Source organism: Penicillium nucicola, assembly GCF_028828085.1.
Source record: "Penicillium nucicola strain IBT 29836 chromosome Unknown utg000002l, whole genome shotgun sequence".
Classification (NCBI taxonomy): Eukaryota; Fungi; Ascomycota; class Eurotiomycetes; order Eurotiales; family Aspergillaceae; genus Penicillium; species Penicillium nucicola.
In genome coordinates, this window is record NW_026643126.1 from 2,191,503 (window position 1) to 2,218,045 (window position 26,543).

The 26,543-nt window shown below is 50.2% G+C and overlaps 9 protein-coding genes across 9 annotated transcripts; 3 read left to right on the forward strand and 6 right to left on the reverse strand.

The window, feature by feature from the left end:
- Nucleotides 1-99: 99 nt before the first annotated feature.
- On the reverse strand, nt 100-3,803 carry N7511_002599 (putative DUF221 domain protein; the record flags this gene model as incomplete). Its single annotated transcript, XM_057125024.1, has 3 exons — nt 100-1,121; nt 1,171-3,575; nt 3,637-3,803. 3 exons carry the CDS (start codon nt 3,801-3,803, stop codon nt 100-102), a joined length of 3,594 nt encoding a protein of 1,197 aa, XP_056987183.1.
- An 865-nt stretch (nt 3,804-4,668) lies between these two features.
- On the forward strand, nt 4,669-7,787 carry N7511_002600 (MCM DNA helicase complex subunit MCM4; the record flags this gene model as incomplete). The annotated part of the gene is made up of 3 exons (XM_057125025.1): nt 4,669-4,957; nt 5,023-7,145; nt 7,197-7,787. The coding sequence occupies 3 exons, from the start codon at nt 4,669-4,671 to the stop codon at nt 7,785-7,787; spliced, it is 3,003 nt and encodes a 1,000-aa protein (XP_056987184.1).
- A 976-nt stretch (nt 7,788-8,763) lies between these two features.
- Nucleotides 8,764-11,358, forward strand: vtc4 (putative vacuolar transporter chaperone (Vtc4); the record flags this gene model as incomplete). The annotated part of the gene is made up of 4 exons (XM_057125026.1): nt 8,764-8,768; nt 8,846-9,311; nt 9,364-10,888; nt 10,958-11,358. 4 exons carry the CDS (start codon nt 8,764-8,766, stop codon nt 11,356-11,358), a joined length of 2,397 nt encoding a protein of 798 aa, XP_056987185.1.
- Nucleotides 11,359-12,146: 788 nt separating this feature from the next.
- On the reverse strand, nt 12,147-12,872 carry N7511_002602 (uncharacterized protein; the record flags this gene model as incomplete). Its single annotated transcript, XM_057125027.1, has 2 exons — nt 12,147-12,616; nt 12,719-12,872. 2 exons carry the CDS (start codon nt 12,870-12,872, stop codon nt 12,147-12,149), a joined length of 624 nt encoding a protein of 207 aa, XP_056987186.1.
- A 355-nt stretch (nt 12,873-13,227) lies between these two features.
- On the reverse strand, nt 13,228-13,575 carry N7511_002603 (uncharacterized protein; the record flags this gene model as incomplete). The annotated part of the gene is made up of 2 exons (XM_057125028.1): nt 13,228-13,370; nt 13,524-13,575. The coding sequence occupies 2 exons, from the start codon at nt 13,573-13,575 to the stop codon at nt 13,228-13,230; spliced, it is 195 nt and encodes a 64-aa protein (XP_056987187.1).
- A 632-nt stretch (nt 13,576-14,207) lies between these two features.
- On the reverse strand, nt 14,208-16,904 carry dppV (dipeptidyl peptidase DppV; the record flags this gene model as incomplete). Its single annotated transcript, XM_057125029.1, has 8 exons — nt 14,208-14,343; nt 14,403-14,614; nt 14,664-14,896; nt 14,946-15,168; nt 15,216-16,239; nt 16,295-16,533; nt 16,586-16,637; nt 16,687-16,904. 8 exons carry the CDS (start codon nt 16,902-16,904, stop codon nt 14,208-14,210), a joined length of 2,337 nt encoding a protein of 778 aa, XP_056987188.1.
- A 450-nt stretch (nt 16,905-17,354) lies between these two features.
- Nucleotides 17,355-20,173, reverse strand: N7511_002605 (DNA ligase (ATP) CDC9; the record flags this gene model as incomplete). Its single annotated transcript, XM_057125030.1, has 4 exons — nt 17,355-17,900; nt 17,952-18,182; nt 18,232-20,008; nt 20,136-20,173. 4 exons carry the CDS (start codon nt 20,171-20,173, stop codon nt 17,355-17,357), a joined length of 2,592 nt encoding a protein of 863 aa, XP_056987189.1.
- A 560-nt stretch (nt 20,174-20,733) lies between these two features.
- N7511_002606 (uncharacterized protein) lies at nt 20,734-24,219 on the forward strand (the record flags this gene model as incomplete). Its single annotated transcript, XM_057125031.1, has 2 exons — nt 20,734-20,766; nt 20,824-24,219. 2 exons carry the CDS (start codon nt 20,734-20,736, stop codon nt 24,217-24,219), a joined length of 3,429 nt encoding a protein of 1,142 aa, XP_056987190.1.
- Nucleotides 24,220-24,744: 525 nt separating this feature from the next.
- On the reverse strand, nt 24,745-25,989 carry N7511_002607 (translation initiation factor eIF5; the record flags this gene model as incomplete). The annotated part of the gene is made up of 1 exon (XM_057125032.1): nt 24,745-25,989. The coding sequence occupies one exon, from the start codon at nt 25,987-25,989 to the stop codon at nt 24,745-24,747; it is 1,245 nt and encodes a 414-aa protein (XP_056987191.1).
- Nucleotides 25,990-26,543: the final 554 nt, after the last annotated feature.

Consider the following 26,543-nt stretch of genomic DNA (forward strand, 5'->3'; position numbering starts at 1 on the left):
GAAACAGACATTGGATGTCTATGACTGAATGCGACTGAATGCGGCGCTTGAAAATGCTAAGCAATGGCTGAAAGAAACTATGTACAAAATAACATCACATCACAATTGAATCAGATCCACCTGAGAGAAATCCGGAGGACTGCGACTGAATATCGTCCGACACTTGGCATCCAGCGCCTGGTATTCGTTACTGAGCCAGATGTGTTTGCTGAAGCGCTGGGTACGATAAACCTCGTCGTCACTCACACCCAAATCGTCACGCGGGATCCAGATCACTGGCCGCTTCGCGCGAAGTGCTTCGTGTTGGAAAGCACGCTGCACCAGCTGATCGCGCTCATCGGGTGTGAGATCCTCGAGTTCGTCATGGATGCCAGCAAAGAGAGCTTGGCCAACTGTGTTTGGAGCTGGTCCCTGATTCTCGGTATCGAGGGCCATCTTTTCCCGCATAGCTCGAATCGTTGGTGTTGAGCTTGGTGAGTTAAGCCCAAAATATTTAGATCGACGCTTGGATGCATTGCTTGCCCATGATGGACGTTTGTGCTCAAGCTTGGGCGTTGATAAAAGACTGCCTGAATCTTGTCGCTTCTGGTCTAAGCCATTGGTCTCCAAAGGTTTCAGCTCGATATCCCGAGCATCCTGTCCTTGCTGACGCTCTCGGCGTTCCTCCTGTTTGAGGGCGTGTTCAACATCATCAACCTCATCGTCATCCATAGCAAGCCCGAGGCGAGCGTGCTGGGCCCGGCGGAACTCATCATCGCGTTTGATCGCAGCTTCCTCCAAAGTGATCGGTAGGTAGCGAATCAGAGGACTGAAAGCATCGTTGAGGAGGAGCTGGTATCCAATCGTCAAGACGAGAATCACAACCATGCAAATACCCTGCCCTTTGCAGGCCACATTATCTTTGTCATCCCGAACCAAGAAGAACAAGCCAATCAAGCAGACCTCCATCACGTAGAGTCCGGTGAACAATTGATTAATGGCCTTGGGAAATAGAAGACCGCCAGTATCAAACCGGAATTTGGTGACATAGAGTGTGTTATATCGATAAACAAACCAGAATAGGCTGAAGGTGATGATATTGAAAACCAAAATCAAAGGCGCAATAACAGAGTAGATCAATCCTATAAAGTTTAGACGAATGCGTAGCAATAAAGTGGGAGCATGACTTACCAATGGAAGCGAGCGTGGTATAGACTGGGAAGAACGTGCCCCATTGCATCTGATTGAGGTTGGTTGTTCGAGCCCACTTCTTCCGAGCAGTTGAATCCAGAATAGGTGCCAGAATAAACCAGCTCACCAGGCCAAAGATTTGCACAAGAGCGCCAGCGCTCACGGACATGGCTTGCAGAATCATGTAAGAGAAGAAGTAGTTACTGGACTTGGGGATGTTTGAAGCCAAGAGTTCTGGCCAGCTCGTCACGTCGGTGATATTCTCGATGACTGTTGAGAAACTGGAGGCGATTGTAACAACCAAAAACAGCTGAACAAACAAGAAGGCAAAATAGTAGTTTTGTACAGTGAGTTCGACGGACATGCCTGTGAAAAGACCCTGCGTACGACTCAGGAAGCGAAGAGTAAGGGGGAGAAGTGCCATCAGGATCGCCAAACATAGCGCGGGAAGAATACCCTGGATAGCCGAAATGAACCAGTCTGGGAGCTTTCCAAGCCAGGCTAGCCATGGAAATGCGCCCTCAAGGTATGTCAATTGCGAGAGTAGACCAGTGAAAGCGACGGGGAAGGCCCATCCAACGACCATTGCACACACCAAGGTGAGTATACCAAACGTGCGAAGATAGCGCTCCCACCATTTGATGGACATGTTATCCCAAATGACATCGTCGGGGGAGATCTCAACAACTCGAGGTGCCATCTGCTTTGGAAGATGATGGCTGACGGCCTGACAGGCCATGTGAGCAGCAACCTGGTGATTGAATTGGACGAAGGCCGAGTTCATTAGAGGGAACCTCTCGGGATGCTGCTGATCGATTTCAATTTCCAAGTTCAAACGAGCGAGCTCTTTGCGACAATAATCGATTGTGTCGACCTTCTTTCCGAGTAGCCAGATTGAGGGCATCCAACTCCAGCCAAAGATAGGCAGACGCATGGTATCCCGATCTTTGGGTCGAATATACTCTTTCCACAGCGGCTCTCCATAATTCTCATTGTCGAAATTTTCGTTGTAGGCGACAGGATACTCTTCCCCATCAATCTTATCTCCCCTCTTTTTGACATCTAATTTGTCTTTTTCGTCGTTAGCAGCCTTGGTAAAACCACGGGGAGGTGCAACGGTAGCAGGAGTGTCAGGTGCAGTCAGTGGGTATTCATCAGGTTCCGGCGTACCCTGGGATTTCGTATGAGATGACATTCGTCTCCAAAATGGTGGTTTCGATGAAGACGATTTATCACTGAACTTGGTATCGTTGTGGCCTCGGTCAAGGGTTTCTGGCAGCTGCTGGGACCGAAGAGACTCTCCAGACGTCTTCTTAGTAGAAGCAGCACGATCGATTCCCGGAGTGTGCCCCCGGGGAGGAAGAATATCGTCTGTGGTGGCAACAAAGCCTCGCGTTTGCGTCAATGTCCCTTCAACACCATTTTCGGCTTTTTTGAAACCCCCAAGCACAGATTTGCCGAGTCTCCCAACACCTTGGCCAACGACTCCAGCAGCTGCAAGAGCAGGATCGAAAACTCGTCGAGGTCCATCCTGAGTTCGTTTGGCGTGTCCGTCTGTTGGGTCTTGGAGCATCTCTTGTAACGTGTGAGCGTCATGAGGATTGCCAGTGCTGACACCTGGACCCATGGCAATTTTGGAGGCTCTTTTGTCTGCTGCCTTCTTCTCCCGTTTCTCAGCACTTGTTGTTTTCTCGCCGGATTTCTTTGCCTCGACTTTGGCCTTCTTAAGTTGCGCCTCTTTGCATTTCGAGATCAAGTCTGTCTCGGCACTTTCAAGTTTAAGGGCAAGCTTGTTGCGCTCCTTCACTTTTTCATTCAGCTCGTCAAAGTTCCGATTGATCCAAATGTTTCTCACGCCTCCTGGGAAAACGTCGTATAATCTGTCAAGGGCATCCATATTAAGCCAATCTGGCGGGATGGAGGTGACCAGCACGGTGGTCGCAGAAGCACGAAGTCGATGTTGGGGAGAGGTTAGGTAGGCCTGTCGCAGGCGAATAAAGCCCCGAAGCTCATCAAAGAACACGGCACAGACATAAACGATGACAATGATAGCCATTACCAAATGAGCCCAATAGCGGCTCGTATGTTCAGGTGTGATATTTCCCCATGCCAATTGGTCCAGGCCAGTAACAGCCCATCGATCACCAGAAGTCCCATTCTTGAACGAGGTACCTTTACCGCCGGCGCGGTTGATCGGAAGTAAAACTGGAAGAATCAACAGCCCCAAAGGGAGAAAAATCTTCAGCAGCATGCGCAGATAGCGCAAGAAGAAGTATGCATCTAGCCCACATTTTTGGATGAACTCGGAGCTGGAGGTACGGAAAACAGGGCCAATCCAGTGGAACAGACCTGGCGGGGAAGGTGTGGTCCGTTCTCTATCTGGTACCAGATATGTTCGGGGTTGACTGAACACAAACTTGATGTGAGCAAGCAAAGTTTCAAAGGGGTGGAAATGGATATACCTACTATATACGAGTAAGTTTACCTTTCAGTAAAAGGAAAAGGAAGAATTCGACAACAAAGACCACGATAGCCGTTGCCAGCGAGGCCAAGAAGGTGGAAATCGAGACACCCTCTGCTGTTCGGCCATGGCCACCGCTGTGCTCCAGCGCTTCTTCCAAGCCCGAAACCATGACGATCAGCTCGGGTAGTGCCGATCAAACAAAGGGAGAAGTAAAGGAGTTAGGACACTGAAGGGGGTTCAGGAAAAATCACTGCCAGCATCACGAGGACTGTGTCGATATTAAGAGCAATATCTTGTCGTCTAGGATGTTTCCACAATAGCTGCTAAGGGAAAAAAATAACAAGGGAATCCACCACAAGGGGCTAATAAGGCGCCGTGGGATCTGCAGTGGGGGGTCTGTAGGGCCACAGAGGATATAGGATTCGCTGTTCAACAATGACACGAGTGGCGTGAAGATTGACCGTTCATTCAAGAATCAGGGATGGCAAACAAGGATTGGAGGGATCGTGAAAGCGCCGATCGGAAATAGAATGACATCAGGCGCTAGGTGAAACAGCCAAACAAGTCACAGCGGCTGCAGGGAGATTGGACGAAAGCAACGAAGCAAGCCTGCTTTGTGCCCCCCAAACGCCACTGGAAGAAATTATAGATTAAGTCCAGAAAACCAGCAAAGTATAGAGTCCCGAGTAGGGAGGTAGTAGAGATTCTGGTTGTGTGCAGGTCTCAACAACATCTACAATGAAAAGCTCCCAGGGCAAGAGCGGTGATTGGTGTGCGGCTACGGGGGTGGCGGGGCGCGAACCAGTCGATGCATACCAGCCACACTCATGTTATGTAATCACTATCATCCCCTGGAGGATCAGGTGATTTATTATATAAGTGTGGCTGTGTGAATACACGTCGTCCCAATCAGGAAACCACTTAACGCGCCCATCGCGTCGGCAGAAAGCGCGTTCCGCCCACAGCTTTTTGCTCTCCCTTTCTTCCCTCTACCCAACCATCAACATCCATCACCACCTTAATTCATACCCACAATGTCGTCACCAGCACAACGACGGAGGGGTCGTTCCTCCAAAAATGCTTCGTCGCCTGCTTCTTCGGCTCGACAGGAACCACCTAGCAGTCCGACTTTTCAAGCCACGCCCCGTGCCTCCAGACGGTTAATGGCCGAAGATGTCGCTCCTTCTTCATCGCCAATTTTTTTCCAATCGTCCCCCACCAAGGGCAACAACAATGCTGAGACTCCTGATGAGCGTATGGCCGACGCCAGCTCGACGGTGGACGATGGAGAAAGAACTCCCCGAGGAAATGCGGGGGTGAGAGGTATGAGTTTTTTATGCCGCTTCATTAATTTCATTTTGGGTCGTCAAATTGCTAACCCCGAGAAGACTCTTCCCCAATCAACTATATTCCAAGCTCCAGCCCAACCCGCGGCTTCGGTCGATCAGATATTCGCTCCGACATTCGCTCCGATGCCGTGAGCACAAGCAGTGGATTGTTTGTCTCCCCGTCCGGCCAGGGTCGACGCGGAGCTCCTCGTCGCAGTGATTTGCACTCGGGTGGCTTTGGATCTACCCCTGCTCGTCGCAATCGTCTGTTTGTCGATGGCAATGGCATGCCTGCGGCAGGTGAACCTCTCCCCCGCTCCGATGCCACTTTCTCGAATCTCAACCCCGGCACCTCCGAGGCCGAGGCTATGGCTGGTAACTCGACCCGCGTCATTTGGGGTACCAACATTTCGATCCAGGATTCCATGTCAGCATTTAAAAACTTCTTGTATAACTTCGCCACAAAGTATCGTCTCTGGGCTGACGGCGCTACCGAAGATGAGACCAGAATTATGGGCGAGGCAGCTGAGAGACGCGAGTACATTACCATGTTGAACGACTTAAGACGACTTGGTGTGACAACCTTTAACCTCGACATCGCAAACCTGAAGGCATACCCCTTGACTCGCAAGTTATGGCACCAGCTTGCTGCGTACCCACAAGAAATTATCCCTTTGATGGATCAGACTGTGAAGGATGTCATGGTCGACTTGGCCCTTAAGGAGATGGATGTTTTACGAACAGAGGCCCAGCGAGGAGTTCAGGGCCGTGACCGACGGGGCCAGTCTATCCTCACCTCAGATGGTGTTGTACCAAACGCAGATGTACCCGATCTGGTCGGGGAAGTGGAGGCAATGACCTTCAAGGTGCTTCCCTTTGGCTTGGACGAGACTGTGAACATGCGAGACCTCGACCCGGCTGATATGGACAAGCTCGTCAGCATTAAGGGTTTGGTCATCCGCGCTACTCCCATTATTCCTGACATGAAAGAGGCCTTCTTCCGCTGCAGTGCCTGTAGTTATGGCGTTCAAGTCGACATTGACCGTGGCAAGATTACCGAGCCCACGGTCTGCCCTCGCGATTCCTGCAAGGAGAAGAACTCTATGCAGCTTCTTCATAACCGTTGCTCTTTCTCCGACAAGCAAGTCATCAAGCTCCAGGAGACCCCAGACAACATTCCCGATGGACAGACTCCACATTCTGTATCTCTCTGTGTCTACGATGAGTTAGTGGACGTCTGTAAGGCTGGTGACCGTGTGGAGGTGACTGGTATCTTCCGCTGCAACCCCATGCGCGTTAGTGCTCGCCAGCGATCCCAAAAAGCTCTTTTCAAGACCTATATCGATGTTCTCCATGTTCAAAAGGTTGATCGTAAGAAGATGGGTATTGACATGTCTACCGTTGAACAAGAGATGTCTGAGCAGGCTGCGGATGCCGAACAGGGTCGCCACATCTCGGCTGAAGAAGAAGAAAAGATCAAGCGAACTGCGTCTCGTCCTGACATTTATGAGCTTCTCTCTCGTTCTCTAGCTCCTAGTGTATACGAAATGGACGACGTGAAGAAGGGTATCCTCCTTCAAATGTTCGGAGGTACCAACAAGACCTTCCAGAAGGGAGGTAACCCGCGCTATCGTGGTGATATCAACGTGCTTCTATGCGGTGATCCTTCGACATCCAAGTCGCAGCTGCTGCGCTACGTTCACAAGATTGCCCCCCGTGGTGTCTACACGAGTGGAAAGGGTTCTTCAGCTGTCGGTCTGACTGCATATGTTACTCGTGACCCTGAGACCAAGCAAATGGTTCTTGAATCCGGTGCTTTGGTTCTTTCTGATGGTGGTGTTTGCTGTATTGATGAGTTTGACAAGATGAACGAGGCTACACGGTCCGTCCTTCATGAAGTCATGGAACAACAGACTGTGTCTATCGCCAAGGCTGGTATTATCACAACTTTGAACGCTCGAACATCTATCCTGGCCTCTGCCAACCCCATCGGCAGTCGGTACAACCCTAAACTTGCTGTTCCTCAGAACATCGATCTGCCTCCTACCTTGCTTTCTCGTTTCGATTTGGTTTACCTGGTCCTCGATCGTGTGGATGAGACGGAGGATCGTCGCTTGGCCAAACACTTGGTCGGCATGTATTTGGAGGATAACCCCGAGAACGCCAGCTCTGAGGAGATTTTGGTAAGTTGACTTCTCTCCCAATATATGACACGCCCCTAACCCTCTGTCTAGCCCGTCGAATTCCTCACAGCCTACATCACATATGCCAAGACCAACTGCCACCCCGTGATCACCCCTGCCGCCGGTTCTGCTCTCACGGAGGCCTACGTCGCTATGCGCCAGCTGGGTGACGATATCCGTGCCCAAGAACGCCGTATCACTGCCACCACCCGTCAACTGGAGTCCATGATTCGACTGTCAGAAGCGCACGCTCGTATGCGCCTGTCCCCTGAAGTTACCGTCGGTGATGTCGAGGAGTCTGTTCGTCTCATTCGCTCCGCCATCAAGCAGGCGGCCACCGATGCCCGCACCGGTTTGATCGATATGGGTCTCTTGACTGAAGGCACCAGTTCTGCCGACCGTCGTCTGCGTGAGGATCTGAAGAGGGCTGTGCTCTCCCGCCTCGACGAGCGCGGTGGTGTGGCTGGTGGCTCCGTTCGCTGGACCGATCTCTTCCGGGATGTCAGCGAACAGAGCGACAACAAGCTCGACCACAGCCAGTTCACTGATGTGGTACGTACGCTGGAGACGGAAGGCTCTGTGAACGTGTTTGGTGAAGGTCCTCGCCGCAGCATTCGTCGGGCGGCGGCGAGTTTGTCCTAGGTGCCCGCGATGATACCATGATGCGATGATTCGGCTGCATGTCATCCCTGACCGTTGAGGGTGTTTTGGCGTTTGTTCTTTCATGTAGCACATTAGTATGAATAATGCTATGAGATTATCTCACCTGACTGCCCACTCTACCTTATGTGATGCTATGACCATCGCAATGTTGATCTTGACCGTCCGATTCGTGTCGAGGACCCCAACCTTAGTATTATACCAATCCTGTAACTCTTCATCATTAGTTGTGCTATAACATGATATAACAGTCTCATTAACCACCCCTCATGCACGTACTAGTAGACGCGAACCATAGCGTGGGGGCTGGATCGTCTGCAGGTCTCCTGCAAGGATAGCAGGAAATGCATGCTAGCAAGGGAGAGTTTAAGTGGCTGTCTACTGTACAGTGCTAGTCAGGGTATAGTTGGCAGCCATGTGTACTGTATAACAGAAGTCGAATAGATCGTATCGACGGTGTATCAACAATCAGGTAATCTATTTTGTTTATAGAAGTTTGTATGACTTGAAACCGAACTACACAACGGAGCCTGGCTGCGCACGTGCGCCCGTGACTGGCCAGATGTTGAACGTCATGTGCTGACTCAGCAGGTGTGTATTGAGGTTACAGTACAGGCAAGTTGGGAGATTCTGGCAGCATTGGTGAACTATAGAGGATATTGAGCATATGAAGAAGACCAGAACTAGCCCGAGAGACACTGTATTCGACCGATCTAACTTCCATCCCATGCCCACGCCCCTTCATAGCTATCGAGTGTAGAAGATCGAGTTGTATCACCAGTGGCCCCGTCACCCGCTAGTCATGGCGCTAACCGAGTTCGGGTCATGGCTTCGCCTTCGACAGTCGAGCTACAACCCTCCGGCTCATTTATTCTTATTTTTTTCGGCTGTCTTTTTTTTCCCTTCTTCGACATGAGCTTGGAATAATCGTTCTTCCTTTCCAATCTGTTCGCCCACTATGAGGTGAGTATTTGAAGCATGCCTCTTCTCCCATTTCAGTCCCCCCTCCCGCGTGCCGTACTAATTCATTTGTTCCGCAGGTTCGGTGAATATCTCCGCTCTTCCATGATCAAGGAGTTTTATCCGTACTACATTGCCTACGATGAGCTGAAGAAAGCCCTCAAGACGGACTTCGTCGACGAACCCACCTCCGATAACACCAAGCCCGCCCGCAAAGAATGGACCGAAGACGACGAGACCCACTTCGTCTCCCTGCTCGAGAGCGAGCTGGAGAAGGTCTTCCTCTTCCAGAAGCGCAAGAGTGAAGAGATCGTCAATCGCATCCAGGAGAGCGAGCTCGAGGTCTCTGATGTCGTCTCCCGACTGGAGAGCTCGGCTGACGGACGTCACTCAAGCATCGCTCGACCTTCCCGCCCGCAGCCTACGGACAGTGATTTCCTGCTGCTGGAGCAGACGCTGAGCGATATCATTGCTGATGTTCACGATCTGGCCAAGTTCACTCAATTGAACTACACGGGCTTCCAGAAGATTATCAAGAAGCATGATGTACGTTCCCTCTCAAATGAAACTGACCCAGCCTGCTAATAACCCCCTCCAGAAAGAGACAGAATGGTACCTGAAACCGGTTTTTGCTGCGCGCCTCAATGCCAAGCCTTTCTTCAAGGATAACTACGATGCTTTCGTGATCGAGTTGTCCAAGCTGTATGACCTGGTCCGAACCAAGGGTAACCCGGTCAAGGGTGATGCGGCTGCTGGTGGCACCCAACAAAACTTTGTGCGTCAAACCACTAAGTATTGGGTGCACCGGGACAATATTACCGAGCTGAAGCTAGTCATTCTTAAGCACCTACCGGTTCTGGTCTTCAACGCCAGCAAGGAGTTTGAGGAGAAGGATACTGCCATTTCCTCCATCTACTATGATAACACGGACACTTGGGAATTGTATCAGGGCCGTCTCAAGAAGACGGAAGGCGCTGAGGCTATTCGTCTGCGTTGGTATGGTGGCATGGAGAGCGACCAGATCTTCGTGGAGCGCAAGACTCACCGTGAGGACTGGACCGGAGAAAAGTCCGTCAAGGCACGTTTTGCGCTTAAAGAGAAGCACGTAAATGCTTATCTTGATGGTCGGATGACGGTCGAGCAAATATTTGACAAGATGCGCAAGGAAGGCAAGAAGAGCGCAGCAGAGATTGATGATCTCGAACAATTGGCGCGTGAGATCCAATACCGGGTCATCACTCGCCGCTTGGTACCTGTCACCCGAACCTTCTACCACCGGACCGCCTTCCAGCTGCCAGGTGACGCTCGTGTTCGAATCTCCCTCGACACGGAGCTGACCATGATCCGCGAGGATAACATGGACGGCCGCCGACGTGCGGGAAAGAACTGGCGTCGGATGGACATTGGAGTCGACTTCCCCTTCTCCCAATTGCCTCCCGAGGATATCGACAGATTCCCCTATGCCGTTTTGGAAGTCAAGTTGCAGACCCAGGCAGGCCAGGAGCCTCCCCAGTGGATCCGGGATTTGACTGCCAGCCACTTGGTTGAGGCTGTTCCCAAATTCAGCAAGTTCATTCATGGAACTGCCACCATGTTCCCCACTCGCATCAATCTGCTTCCCTTCTGGTTCCCCCAGATGGACGTTGACATTCGCAAACCTGTCACCCGTCGTTACGGTATCCACCGCCCGCTGGCGAGTACCTCTATCTCAGCCAACGACGAGGATTCAGATGATGACGAGACCCCCATTACCGAGGAGAGCACTCTGAACGGGAGCGGGCACCAAAATGGCCTCTTCGAGACCAACGGCAATGAACTCGACATCGAAGAGCGCATTGCTGCCCAGCCTCTGCCCGGTGATGAAGATTATCCCCTCTATGATTCCGATGACGAATCAGTCTACTCTGACGAGCTAGAAGAGGCTCGCCGCGTTGGAGGTGCCTACTACGCCCAGCAATTGGCCAAACACTATCTCTCTCGCACCGGTCACGCCCTTGCACAGGGTCTCATGGCCATCATCCCCCGGCCGCGCCCAACGTCCCTACCACCACCTGAACAGCGTGGAATTGCCGTCCTGGGTAACCGTCGCACATTCCAGCGTTTCCACGCTCCCGCCGGAAAGCGTAAGTCACCCAATCCCCCAAATTCCAAACGAAATATCAAAATCAAAAACAACTAACATAGTAAAACAGGAATCTTCGTCCCCGTCCGCGTCGAACCAAAAGTCTACTTCGCCGCCGAACGGACCTTCCTCTCCTGGCTCGAATTCTCCATCATCTTAGGCGGCATCGCCGCAACTCTCCTCAACTTCGGCACAGACAACGTTACCCTCGGTTCATCATGGGCCTTCACCGTCCTCGCCGCCGGTGCCCTGGTCTACAGTCTGTTCCTGTACATCTGGCGCGTGGACAAGATCCGCAAGCGTCGCGATGTCAAGCGCGTCTACTACGAGCGCTGGGGTCCGACTGTTGTCTCCATCGGTCTTGTCGTCATCATTCTTGTCAACTTTGGACTGCGGGTTCGCATGGGTGGCTTCATTGCACAGCCTGGGCATCAGAGACCCGGTGATGAGAGGCATGGCGGAGAACTGTGATTGACTCACACTTCCACCCTTACTTCTTACCCGTTGGCTGGACTGGTTGATAGATAGATTGATTGATTTGGACCAGTCCGGTCAAGTCTACCTGTCATTCCTGTCTCTGTCTGTGTTCGTTTCTTGCTATCATTGTTCATCCGTGTCCTTGTGTCTGTGTGCTTGCGCCCATAAGCGACTTTTCTGTTTAGTTCGATTTTGTATCTAGTGTGTTGGCGTTGGCTGGGGCGTTGGTCAGTGTATATCATGTATAATGTGCATGTCTGGATTTGCAAATATCAGATCTTATGAGTTTATTCCTGCTTTGGGTTCGTAGTTATGTGATTGAGTCAACATCTAAAGATGCGTGTGCATTGTCATTTAGTAGTCGATCAAATAGTCAGAGCGACAGTCCGAGATCTGGTGTACCTACCTAGGTAGGTTGTCTGGAGATCATTTACTTTGATACAACTACAACGAACTACTGTTATCTACGGAAATCCCTAGTTTCGATAGAAATATTGATCTCATTATCTTGGCTCCATAACTACAACAAGCCACAATGCCATGGCAAATCAGAAGCACTCAATAAATGATCCGTCGATATCCGCAAGTACGGCTTTGATCCGGTATTGCATACCCAAGGCAGGCAGAACAGGGGTTAGACAGGACGCAAATGAGGGAACAGGGGAAATCAGAAAGGAAAACCGAGACATAAGCCCATGGCAACAAGTAAAACAAAACAAATAAGCTATCCCTTCGTCTCAGAATCCACATGCTATCCAAGCCACATATCGTGCAATGGTCGACTAAGTACCGCGGATATTGATATCACCGATCACGGTATTGATATCCTTGAATTCGCAGCCTTCGCCAAAAGAGAGCGTGAGAGACTGCATGAGCTTGACCAGCATCTTTTGGAAGATGAGGAAGCGGATCCAGCGGTTTGCCTTGAGCTCCGCGGAGAGGTTGTTCCAAATCAAAGCACAAGCGATGTCGACCATGAGCACATACCATGAGTAGAGCTCATGGTCAGGTCTCAGAGGGTGGAAGTCCGGGTCGATGGCTCCGTAGACTCCATGCTGGAGCAGGAGAAGGACGATGGACAACTGCCAGATCTGGAAGTCGGTGTTGGCGTTGATAGCGAACCGCAATGGTGCCATGGGGACTGCGACTATCTGAGTCTGTAGAGCGTGAATATGGCGGAATATCTCGACTGCTGCAGCGCTGCGGGCTTGCTTTTCGGCGCAGCTGTAGGTTGTGTCGGGTTGGGGAGGCTCTGTATATGGCGTTGTTTGTTAGTGAAATCTTGGTATATCTAGACATGATGCCGGACGTGGAGGCATGATCTGGCATGAATGGTCTTTTGCTTCATACTTACCGTACTCGGAGTCCTCCGAATCGATTTCATCAGAACTCATATTGGCAGCAGTAGGGCTCGCGTTGGTAGCAGTGGGATCGGCGTTTCCAATAGCCTTGGAGTCGATCTTGATAGTGGGAATTCCCGCATTCGCAAAGTTGGGGCCAGTCTCCATCTCGTTCTCATCCCTATTGACAAAGAAGGCAGAGTAGTGAGCGGGAGAGGAGACCGGAGTATCCAAGTCGATGTCAAGATTCGGATTGCATATGTAAGAATCATCTCAAGAGAACGAAAGGGCCGGTGCCCTGACAGGTGCGAAGGGAAATAGATATAGCAAGACTTGAATGGATGTGATACTCACACTCAACGGTCTTCAAAGAAGACTTCCCAGTAGTGGTAACAGAAGAACCAAAAGAGTTAGGAGTAGCTGCCATGTCAGTGTCTTTGTAGAAACGAAACCGGGTTAGAAGAAGCCTTGTTCAATGTTGGGACTTGGGGATGGGAGATGATGTTCAATGTTGGTTATTGTCTCAAATAGTCAGTGTTGTCAGGAGTGAACGGAAGAACAGCTGCAAACAGGTGCCGACTGGAGCCCGGCAGGAAATTTGGGACGCTAAAGATCTTAAGTACTCACGCTGACCAGCAGGCTTCTTCGACGAAGCCATCATGGCAGCTGGTTGAGAGTTGTCAGTATCTCTTTTGGAAGTGAGAGGATGAGATGGTGTTGAGGTTGATTTTCTGAGAGACGAACACGAATGGTTGATGAAGGAGAGATAAATTGGACTCTGGGGAATGAAACTGATGAGAAGATAGGATAGAGACATACACTTCTTCTTGTATTTCTTATTGCGGTGAGACTTGGGGTTGGAAGGCATCATCGTGGCCGATGAAGAAAGTTGAGGTTGGTGAGAGAGAAGAAGAAGAAGAAAGAGGAAAGCAGATGAAAAGCAAAGTGAGAACAACTTATACAAGTCAGTATCATCTGCCACACAACATTCCAAGGCAACGCTTAGACTATTGAGAGCTAGCAGACCCTACATCCATAGACATGCCCTTTACATCGGATAGTCTCATACTCCGATGTCCTTGTTTGCTTACATACGTTTGGTTCTGCGTTTTGAGTACATGCATGGGTTGAGGATATAGTATACACAAAGCAGTATCCGTATATTGGGAAAGAGTCGGACAAAGAAGGAAACTGTATGAAGAGGCAGACAGACAACAGATAAATTTCCGGCAAACATTATACACATGGCATATGAGCAAATGCCAACTGAATTGGCTGGTGTAAACCATCACTATTCACCAGCTTCAAACAGCATCAACCCGCTCAACAGAAGCCAAAACAGATGTTTACGAGTCTCTACTCAATATTAAATTTCAAGTCATGACCCTGTTACAACACATCATAAGAAGCTCTATGAATCATGAATTAATTGTTCAACAAGGAACCCAGATGATGACTATGTACATGAGACGGAATATCTCGTCCTGAATCACCATTCTAAGTTCAAGGATCATAGTCCACAACGGGAATCGTGGTATCGTCCAGACTGACAGTGCCTGGAGCATCAATACCAGCATACTTGTTAAGCCATCCAAGAACCTGTTGGTGCCAGACAAGACTGTTTTCCTTGTTGAGGACCCTACACAGAGTTCGCGAGTCAGCTCTGGGGATAATCTTTAGGAATGGGATTGAACTCACCAGTGGTTCTCATCCGGGAAGTTCAGCAGCCGACTAGGGACACCCCGTTCTTGCAAGACATTGAACAAGGCCAGGCCCTCTGCGACAGGAAGACGATAGTCCTTGGAGCTATGGATGATGAGCTGTGGTGTATCAAATTGCAAGATGTGCTCCGGCGATGATGGATCCCAGCGGCGATAGTTGTCTCGGTTGGCCCAGAAAGTGCCGTTGAACTTGAAAGAGTCAATAAGATATGGAGAAGACCGAGAGGCAGATACTTACATCATGCTCGATGAACCACAATTCCTCAGTCGAGATTTTGGCATCGGCAACAAATGTTCCATCGTGGCTAACCAATCCCTTGAATTCACGACCAAGAGGGTTACCCTGGATCCAGTTGATCATGAAGCCGCCATAGCTGGCACCGGCGGCCACACCACGGTCTGTGTCGATGAAGTCGAAGTTGTCGCGAACATACTCCCAGCACTTGACCAAGTCATCATAAGGGTAACTACCTGCAGACGGTTAGTCTCGATCTAAGGACAATTGATGTAGACAGCATACCCCAGTTGTTTGCGATCATATCAGTGAGCTTATCACCAAATCCTGTGCTACCAGTAGGGTTGGGTGCAACAACCACATATCCTTGGTCAGCGAAGGCCTTATAGTTCCAACGACTGCTCCAGGAATCAGCCCAAGCACCCTGTGGGCCGCCGTGGATATAGAACAGCAGCGGGTATTTCTTTGACTTGTCAAAGCCGGGAGGATAAATAAGCCAAGATTGAATCTGATCGGTTAGCGCGATGTCCTTTCGAAACCCAATGAGAGACTTACATCAGTCCAGTTGCCCTTGTAGTGGAACTCATCAATATCAGCGGGGCTTAGCCCCTTCAGACCAGGGTCGACTGCATTGGCAGAGAAGAGAATCTTGGTGAGACCCTTGCCTGGTTTTGTGGTGTAAACTGTCCAGCTGGTCCAAATGGCAGTGCCTGATACCAAGACCTCACCGTTGGGCAGGTTATAGTATGCACTCACGGAGCCACCATTGGTGAAGTTCTTGGGCGTGAAGTCATCGCCAGCATTGGCAGGCAGCAAGAACAGCCTGGTGCGAGCATGGTCCTCAGTGTTTGCGAGGAGATTCTTTCCATCCGCAGACCATTTAACAGCGCTTGGTGAGCGGTCCCAGTCCTTAGCCAAAGCTGGAATCGTCTTTTTGGAGTCAATGGTGTAGACATAGAGAGTGCGGCGGTCCGACTCGTATGCGACATCCTTCATTTGCAGGTAGGCAATGCGGCGGCCATCCGGAGAGAAAGCAGGGCTGCTAGAATCACCCTTGATATCCTCCGGTGTACCCGGACTGTCCGGTCCATTAATCGCAACGGCCTTCTGAGAGCCATCATGGGGCACGAGATAAATATACGAAGCAGTGTTGTTTGCACGCGGTAGTTCAGGTGCCTTGCTTTTGAACGCGACCAACTTACCGTTGGGCGAGATGTCGTAGTCAGACGCATCGCCGAAAGGAGGGCTAGGTGATTCCAGATTCTTGACACCAGCAACGAGGTTCTTGAGAGATCCATCGGACGTGTAGCGAGTTGCCGCGCCTTGTCCGGCTCTCTTCTTCTTCAAAGATCCCGAGAAGACAGCATTGAATCTGGTCGTGAGCCAGGTGTCCCAGTGACGGGTGTAGATGCTGTCATAGATTCGCGCTGAGCTCAAAGGTGTCGCTGCAAGCTCCTCGTTGTAGGCAGTTCCATTGCCGTAAGACTCTCCGTAAACCAGGAAATTGATATCTCCAGATTTAGTAATGGCTGTCTTGAGGCCAGACAGCGGCGCCGGCAGCGATGCCGCCTTATAGGCACTAGATGAACGTTAGGGATATTTGGCTATATGTGAATGAGTATAGGAAAGCTCACGACTTGGTGAAATCAGAGGTATCCGAGACCCAAACCTCTACTCCTCCCGGGATGTCGGCGTTAGTGCCATTGATATACAACAGACCCGAATCAGTCGACCCAAGCCAGATCAACTCAGAGACATTGCTATCATTGGTGAGGGGAGTGGCCTTGCCAGACTCCAAGTCCAATAGACTCCACCACGAAGACGTTTTGTGTGTCTCAAAAGAGTACTGCGATGTAGAAAACAACGCAACTTCCTATACTTCGTTAGCAAAGTTGGCCAATAATGACTTCAAAATCCCAACTCACTCCAGATGGGTTAGGAATAGCTTCACTCCGTCTCGGAGCAGTGATAAGCTGTCTTTAGAGCCAATTAGTATGCATAAACAGACTAGTCAATCATTACTGACTCTGGAGTAAGTGCCACTGCAGATCGCACTATAGACCCGAGGGCCATCCATTGAGACGCGCGCATAACAGCAAAGAGATACGCAGATACACAGCTAAATATAATTGCATAGGAAACAAGCCGGGCAGAAAGCAGGACGAAGCCGGTATAAAAGCTGGGATTCGGCACGGGAGTAGCAGGCATAGGGGAGGCGGCAGTTTCCCGTTGAAGGGGGGGCATGTTACATTCCTCCGCTCTGCCAAGAGGAAAATATGCATGATGAACTTGTTGTCGGCAATTTCCAAGACGCTAAAAAAGTAATTTGCGAACAAAGAAAAGGTCGCTGCAGGGTCCGGCGGTAGTCCGCTTGCCTAGCCTGCAGCGCCAAGAGTCCTCCACGGGGGGATTCCGCTGATAAGCGGAGGGCAACATCTGATCAACAGGGGCATTGTTCGGCGAGTGTTCTGGAAAGGGATGGCACAGAGGGTAGTTAGGAATTTGATCGGTTGTTAATATTTGAGAGATCTTCGCAATGGTCAATACATTGGACTACGATGAGCCCTAATGATGCTTACGGTCCGAGCAATGGTGTGATGCTTGGAAGTGCAACTATAGATGAGACCCCAAGCATTATGATAGCCTTGGAACCAATGAATGCATTGCCGCTATATTACATCTGATGAAATCACTTCAATACTCAAAGTCATCATCCACCCCGCCCTTGCTGGTGCTCTCCTTAGTGACCGCTTCCTGCTTGCGGTACATCTCCGCCACAGCACGGGTAGTGGTGGCTTCGTCCGGTTTCTTGTCATCGCGGGATTTGATATACCGCGGGAAACGCAGAGAAACACCTTTACCACCACCAGTTGTACCTTCGAACTCGTCGGCAGCGGCTTGATAGCGGGGACTCAGAGTCAAATCAGCGGTCTTAACTTCCCAAACTAGTCGCGGCTCAAACCAGACATCTGGCTGATCCTTGGGTACAGTCGAGTGGGTGTAGAATGGTTTTGGGCGGTCGATCACCATTGGACTCAGGGTCGTGTGAAGCTCTTCAAGCAGTACCTCAGAGAATCCCGTGCCAATGTTGCAAATGGTTTCGTAAGTATCCTTGTTGGCGTTGTAGGCCGCGAGGAGAAATGCACCGAAGACAGAAGTGCGTTTACCACGTCCGTGGTAAGCACCTAGCACGACTAGATCGAGGGAGTCACCAACGCCGGCAAGGTAATCTTTCTTGACCTGTATGAAAGTTAGCAGTGATTCAAAATTTCAATATGCCAAAAGCCGTACCTTGAGCCAGTTGCGACTCCGCTTGCTAGGCTCGTAGCCACTCTCGTCTGTGTCCAGCATCTTCACCATGAGACCCTCACACGAGGCTTTGACACTGTCCTCAAGCATTTCCTGGATCTCGTCAAGTACATTTGTGTTGCCGTACTGTGCGAACTGGAACTCTCCCTCCACTGGCTGGAAGCATTCATGCATGAGTCGCCGACGTTCCCGAAGGGATTTCTTGACACATGGCTAAAAAAGGTCAGCGAGAAAGAAAGAAATTGAATATCGGGGATCGTACCTCTCCGTTGAAGAAGAGCAAATCGAATGCAAACACGCAGACTTTGACCGTAACTTCATCGGCCTTAACATCCTTGCGCTTACGAGTCATCAGTTGCTGGAATGGAAGAACCTTTTTGTTCACTGTATCCCAAGCAACGGTTTCACAATCAAGCACAAAGCTCTTCACATCATCTTTGACCCAACTGTCTAGCTTAGCTAAGACATCCGGATACTTCTTGGAAAGGTCTTCGGAGTTGCGGGAAAAGATTGAACTCAATCCTTTGCTGTCTTTTTGTAGTGTGTTTTTCGCTCCAGGGTATTGATGAATGGAGTCCGGGGACACGAAATGGATCTGGGCTCTCTCTCCATCATACTTGTACTCGCAGGTGAATTCTTTGCCTTCAAATCGGTCGAGAACCTCGGTGATGGATTTCGTAGGCTTCGCAAGCATGGGTTTGAGAGGAACACCGGGTGATAGTTTGCAAACTTCAGGTAGCTTGAAAAGACCATGTTCAAGGATAGCCGGAATGATCACCTCGTAAGCGGGAAGCTCACTGTAGACGGACTTGAAGATGTTTTCTCCTGCGACCATCTTCTCAGGTGAAGGGGTCTTCTCGCCGTTTACCTCGGCTTCATGGGCCTGGACTGCCCGGGCAACAGCAACGAGAACTGTCTTTTCTGCAAGTCCAAGTCTTAGCTTTCCTTCCAGGAAACGAATAATGAATTTGGCTTCGCTGGCGCCACCCTTGTCCTTGGTGATATCCACTCCTTTGCCAGCAGTAGCGGCGTCGGCTGCAGACAATAGTTTCTTGATACCAGATATTTTCTTATCTTGAGATCCGTGGCCCTGGACCTGGGCAATTGCCAGTAAGCCTTCGTGGACACCACGGACAGTCAAAGGCTTGGGCTTGAACATGGTGGGTTGGTTGCCGCGACTTTTAGCAGCAACCAGTCCCAAGTCTCCGATCTCCTTTTGGTCAGCTTTAATGATAGCGAGACTTCGGCCGGTACTTTCGCCAATAGCTTTCATGATTAGTGACTCTCCGATACCCAATTCAATTCCAGCATAGTCAGCAGCCAATTTATTTATCATTAGTTGGACGGTTGAAAGGAAATCCGCAGGGGTTAGGCGAAGGACCTGTCGAAGGAATAGGGAGCAATAGTCCGTTATCTCCAATCGCTTTCTGGTCATCTCAACCAGGGAGAAGGTGGTACATAAAGCGGCATAAGGAACTGGCTCTCCGGCTTTCCAGTCTGGGTATGGGTCTTTTCCACTGCCTTTCAATTTGGCCTGGAACTTCTCGATGGACTTTTTCTTGAGCTCCGGCTTGAGGTCTTCTTCCTCCTCGCTTTCTGAAGCCTCTTCTTCCTTGTTGACTTCATCGGTTCCTTGCTCTGGGCTTGTCACATCGACGGGTTTCTCTTCGTATGCAGTGGTAGCAGGGCTTGGGGACGGCGATTCAACTTTGGGTTTCGTAGCTTTGGACTTTTTGGGGGACGGCGTGCGACTTTTGACAGGCGAAGAGGCTGAAGCCTTTCTGCGGCGCTTGGAAACAGGCTGGACATCTGAATCATCGCTTTCTTCTGCATCGGGGCTCTTATCCCGCTTCAAGCCTTTTGCGGGGGCATCGGTAGGCGCTGTATCGGTGCCATCCTCCGGTTTTCGTTCCTCTATATCTTGCTCCAAATCATCCTCAGCAGCGCCGCTGCTTGCACGATTTCTTTTGTTGCCAAAAGCCAATGTGGTTTGCTTCTTGGGGGCTTGATTCGCGTTGGCATTTGAGCCAAAGAACCTCCTGTCATTGACAAAAGCGTTAATAAAATGGACAATAAAAGTAGCCAAGGTAGATTAGTAGAAAAGAACGCATGCGCCATTCATATATCTTGACCCACCCGATCGTCTGCTGTGAATTGCGAACGTACCCCAATGTAGCTTGCTTGGCGCTCTTTTTATCGGCCATTATTCGAAATGAATATGATTTCCCTAAATTCAAGTGGATATTGCGCTGAATGTGGTTGCAAGGCGAGGCCGAATGAAGCACCAAACACGTTGTGCTTGCGATTGAGAAAGCCGGGGCTGGTATTCGTCCTGTCCAGTTGGGCTGGGAGCGCGAAAGCTGTAGAAGCGCAATCTTAGAGGTTCGCAAATTCCGCATAGAAGTATCCCTCGCAGCCAGATAGGCACAGGTTCTTCAATATATAGACCGAGAAAGTCCAATCGATCCAGGCAACACTTAGGCAGCCGGAAGTCCTAACGCGTTGCGACGCGCTAGCAGTCAGTTCACGTGCAGGGTCATTTTACCCGATTGGGCCTAGCGGCCGTCTCACTATCCAGCTACACCGCCTGGTAACACTGGCAGAAAAGGGCGGTATATTCGCATCCCGCATTTTATCTATTACCAATAGTCCCGATATCATTCTGTTTACATTCATGCTTTCAATGCTTCTTCACTGATGCTGCCTTAACAAATATTTTCGAACTCGTACCTTGAGTTTTTGAGGACAACCTCCCTCAACTATAATGACAACCTCCGCTCAAGAAGCGTTTCAACTGGTACGGTTCTATGCTCTTGAAGCAGCTCCTCGTGGCACACAGCTGATCTTCAGATAGCTTCGGGATCCTTGCGTTTCGCTCAACGCAATTGCTCTCGGTTTTCGCAGTAATCAAGGATCCACCGCTGACGTTACTCGAGCGCTCGAGCCAGTATATACCTGTCTGAACACGCTTGCGGACGACGGAACGCTTAACTCCAAATTAGCCAATTACGTCTTTGAACCACTCTCTCATATATTCAACCAGACTCAAAGGCTATCCGCAAGATGTCTAGAGCTCGCAATTTGCTCGCTGCAGATATTGGTATCTCGTGGATGGAGTCACGATCTTTCGCCTGTGGTTGGCAAGCAACTCATAATCATGTGCACGTTGATTGTGGCTGGACCACCGGACAAAGCCCAGCAGCCATTAGTATCTGAAGAACTATGCATTGCTGGATTTGACTGCCTTGCTGAGCTTTTTAAAGCTTTGAGAGGTGACGTTGCCCAACAGACAATCTTTCACGAAATTGGCACGGCAACAATCGTCGACCAAACCGTCTACATCCTTCTTGAGGGTGTTGTAGATACAAGGTCCGATGAGATTTGTACGAAAGCCGCTCAGGCCCTTTACGATCTTTATGGCCGCATCACAGACCGCGTGGTCCTTGCCAGCATCATGCCACGAACCGTTTCGGCATTGACTAAAGTTCTGAGGCCAACAACCCAAATACGAAGATCATACAAGCTGCTTGAATTGTGCCTAAAAACCCTTACGCGCATCTTGAGAGCTGTTCTAAATGACAAAGACGCCGCTGATGTCGCCCCGCCCCCGTTGGGTAGCGAAAGAATACCCCTGGATGAATCATGGCTGAAGGCTACTACAACACAAATCAAATTGGCCTTGTTCAATGTCGTTCAAGTCCGTCGTCATGATCGAACTGAAGTTCAAGATGCCCTCTTAGAACTCTGCACGATGGTGATTGAACAGTGTCAGGAAACATTGTCAGACTCCATTCCTCTTATGGTCGAAACGATCGTTGTTCTGGCATACAAAGAGGATGAAGGAACGAATCATGCGTATCAACAGCTAACTCTTCTTGGCACTACCTATCCTTCCGTGCTGGAATCTCTGAAGGAATCACTGCACTCATGGCTGACATCATTTACTCGAGTCATGCAAGGCAACGACGAAAAGCACAAGCAGAGAGCACTTCGTCAAATTTCAACGGTTTTCCAAGTGTTGTCCGACGCTCAATCAGGATCGAATCTGCTTACCACTGGCTTAGCCTCCGGTCTGTGCGATAGTTTAGGTGCTGTCATCAAAGAAAGTACCAAGTCAACTCGACCATTGAACCCTGATGTGGCTCTCACGATCAGACAAAATGACTCACTTGTAACATCCGGAATATTCCCGTCTGTTGTTCTGGAGCACCAAAGTCAACAACAGACTCTCAAGGACCTTCGCTCGTTGATCGATCGGTTAAATCTATCTAAATATGGCATTGAAATTGCTGGATCCATTGTGAACCGCATTCAAGCAACTAGTGATCACACAATTGCACCATTCTGGCTAGCAATTACTTTTCTGCGGGATAGCACCACTGTTACCGCAAGTTTCGATGATTTCATCTCTCTTGATGCTGTGGAACAAACTTCCCCGTTACCTTCCCGCGGTGAGCTGATTGAAAAGATGTACCACATGTCATTGGAAGTTCTGAACGCACAGGAAGTAGTCGGTGCTCAAGGTGACTGGCGTGTATCAGCTCTTGCATTAGAGGCTGTGGCACTTCAAGCTCAACAAATCGGAAAAGCATTCCGACCTGAGCTCATGGATGCGCTGTATCCAGTACTGGAACTTATGGCAAGTCAGAACTCGGAACTCGAACAACATGCCATTATCTGCCTCAATATTTTGACCAAAGCTTGCAATTATGAAAACACAGGATCAATGATCATTGCAAATGCAGACTATTTGGTGAACGCAGTGGATGCAAAACTGCGCTTCAGTGGTCCCTCGCCCTTCCCGGCATCGGTTCTATGGATGATGTTGAATCTTTGTGGTGCCTCTTTGATCCCATACCTTGACGATGTGATTGAAACGATATTGAGACTCTTGGATGAGTATCACGGGTACCCTATCTACGCCCGGATTATGTTCCGAGTCCTGAAAGCAGTTGTGGATCAGGGAATTCGTAAACCTTCGATGCTTACGATCGACGAGGGCGGCAAGCCTGGTCCTCGTGATAACCGGAAAACTCTTTGCGAGCCTCTCTCCATCTCATCCGTGGTAGCCGATATCGCCAAACGAAAGGCCAAACGTGATGAGCGTGCCAACGCTGAACAAATAGATGCTGATGGAAATATCTCCCATCCCAAGAAGCCATGGGGTGAAACATACGACAAACCCAAACCCGAACCCTCAATTGAAGAGCTTCTCGACCAGGCTGAATCCGACGAGCCACTTCCACCCCCCAAAGAGCCAGAAGATGCGGAAAAGCCGCTTACCAAAACACACTCTCTTCTTCTACACATCGCCAAACAAATTCCATTGCATCTGACCTCACCCTCCCTTGAGCTGCGCAAAACCCTGCTCGACTTACTCACCGAGATGATCCCGGTACTTTCCCAGAACGAGAACAGTTTCTTGCCCTTAATAAACGACCTCTGGCCGGCCGTCGCACAGCGCGGAGCCCCTGATTCGGTTGGATCATTTACCCAAGCAGCATCAGTCCGACCCAGACGAGTTGGGTCTGCTGACACAGAAGAAAACGTATTGAAAGATATCTACGTCAACGAAGCAAGAGCCATAACAATAGGAAGCATGTGTATGGCCGCCGGGGACTTCATGGCCTCACGTGTCGAAGCGCACTTCCCATCATGGAACGCCTGGTACGAATCAAAGTGGGCGGCCATGACTCTTCGGGCCACAAATGGACAAACCCACTCGAAAGACCGTATCCTGCCACCTACCGAAGTCCAACTTAAAGGCTCCGCTCCAGATGTCGATACTGGCACTCGCATGAGTCTGAAGATTCCCTTTAACCCGCGTCTCACCTTCGACGACACATACCGCGGAGGCACTGACTTCACGGGAGACCATCGTCACTGGCGTTCAATGCTTCGTCTCTTCCTGGAGCTGCTTGAGTATGTTCGCTTGCCTGTCGAGATGGGAGACAAGATTTGCGAGCACCTTGTCGCGTGGGTGTCGCTCTTTGTCGGGGCGGGGTACTTTTTCCGCAAGATCAGGAATGAAGCCCCGGATATCAATCCGATGCTATATTCGGTTGAGAGAGCCATCTTGGCGATGGAGATCTATAACGCCGATCTGACGTGGTTCTTGTTCATGAAGCACCATCTCGATGAGAGCTATAGCCTGTCCGAAGTGACGGTCGAGGAGGACATCATGAATGTGGCATTGCGTGGTAAGGGTGAGGACCAGATTAAGGTTCGACTCGCGAAGATGAGGTTTTAGATCTTATCTCGAATTATCCTACTGGGTGAAATGAGAGGGCCGAAGAGAGCAGTTGAAGCTCACCTGGCCAGGATGTGTTGAGGTGTTTATTGTGATCGTTGATCACCTTGCATAGCGTGAGACATTATTCGGTTTATATGTACAACTAGTCAACATTCCTAACATTGATAACGAGAGGATGTCAAAAACCTTTTGGTTCCGTTGGATGTAGAGAGACCAGGTAATTGACTTGACCCTGTAGAGTGCTTGCGCAGTGTGTGGACGTACTTATAGATCCACGGTAAGTTACATGCCTAAGGCAAGTCAATCGTTAGGTGTTTAAGTGTGTCTACAAGGAAAGAATTGAGATGAGGCTATAATGATAATAATTGTCGATAAAGGAGTGGCGACTGGTTAAACCAAACGATAAGAACCCAACTCGATAGTTCACCACAGGTTGAGTACATCCAAAGAATATAAATTCCAGAATACAATCAAAAAGCAAACTAAGCGATAGAAAGCACGAGAAGAAGGAAGAGTCCCTTTCTACTCGCTGTCCTCATCACTGTCCTCCTCGTCACTCTCAGCGCTCTCGAGCCATTCAATGAAAGGCTTGGCAGCCTTGTGGATCTTCTTGCTAGTGGAGATGTCGACGTACTTCTTGCTGGTCTTGGCGCCCCAGGCCTTGAGAGTCTCCTCTGACACAAGGTCGTTCTGGTAGTAACCCAGCAGGATAGCAGGAATCTGGGCAACGAGGGCAGGGTGGTCCTGACCAACAAAGCGCTCGGTACCGCCGAGGAAAGCCTTCTCGTGACGCTCGGAGCTGATCATCTTCTTGAGGAGACCGGCACGGCTCTCAATCTGCTTGGCGATCTTCTCGTCGAAAATGCTCTGGGCAAGAACGGCACAGGTCTTGTGCTTAGTCTCAATGCCGAACTCCTTGGCTTTCAAGTAAATCTCGACATCGGAGACGTTGGTGACGCCGTTCTTCTCGGCAGCAGTCTCGATGATCCAGCTTCCCAGCTGCTCGTAGGAGGAGGGGCCGTCGGCACCCTCGTCGTCACCGTCCTCGATAACAAGAGCACGCTTAAGGTCATCGGGGAGATCCTTGGCACGAGCCTTCACGGCCTCCTCGGAAACGTCGACAGCCCACTCGTCATCCTTGATCTCGGCCTCAGCCTCGATAGCCTGGGCCTGGCGGGTCACCTCATCATCGCTGTAGGCCTCAGGGGCCTCATCGGCATCTTCACCGTTCTCGGAGTTGTTGCTGTCACCAGGGCTGGCATCCTCACCATTGGCGGACTTCTCCTTCTGGCGCTCACGGCGGGTCTTCTTCTTGTCCTTCTTGCCACCCTTGGGGTTGTTGCGGACAATGAAGGTGCTCAACTTCAGGCGAGGGTCAACATCAGAGCGCTGACCACAGGCCTTACAGTCCAGGGTGATCTTCTCATCCTTGATGGAAACATCGGTTTCGGGGTTCTTGCACTTCTTGCAAAGAACGAACTTGGAAATGAAGCCATCGAGGTAGTCCTGAAGCTTGGGAGCATCGTGGGAACCGTTGATGATCCAGCGTTCATCGGTGGGCTTGGCGTTAGCCTGGGCACCGAGTTCGAAGCCGAAGTACTTGATGAGGTAGGCAGGAGGACGGCTCAGAGACTTGGCGACGGAGTCCAGGTTGACAACAACGGTCTTGATACCGTTGCCCTTGCCTTCGACCTTGGCCATGAGCTTCTCCATCTTATAGCGATAGAAGGGATCAGTGACATCCCGGCGAATGTTGACAGTGGCCATGATGACGGTTTAATTGAACAATTGTTCACGAGAGAACGAGGGGTTTGCGAGAAAGGAGGCGGAGAGATCTTGATTTGAAATTTTGTTGATAAAACGACATGCGTGTCGATTCTGTTGTCGGGGTTGTGATGTAGGTCACAATGTTAGTTCAACCACAAGATCTGAGGTGTATGCTGCAAGGTTTCGACGCGCGAAACGATTGCAGCTTGGGCGGCAGGTAATGTTCGAAATTTTGGACGGAGGACGAATACATAGACAAGTTCGCAGGCGACTTCTCAATGTAGGGCTTTCTGAGAGCAGCTGAAGTTCTTTGGGGAATCCGAGTCCAAGGCCGGAGACCCGTTGGTGCGTGGCGGAAATTGATGTTGGCGATGCCTAACCAATAATAAACGTAGAGCGTAGAACTAGAAGTTCACGCGAAGAAGATGCAGGCTTCTGTGTGTAAAGCCTTCAGTGGGATGGATAGGTAGAAGAGAGAAGGCGTTGGAAGGTGGGAAACAAAAAGGATTTTAAACTGACAAATAAGGGTTATGTCAGCCGGCACGTGCCGGGCG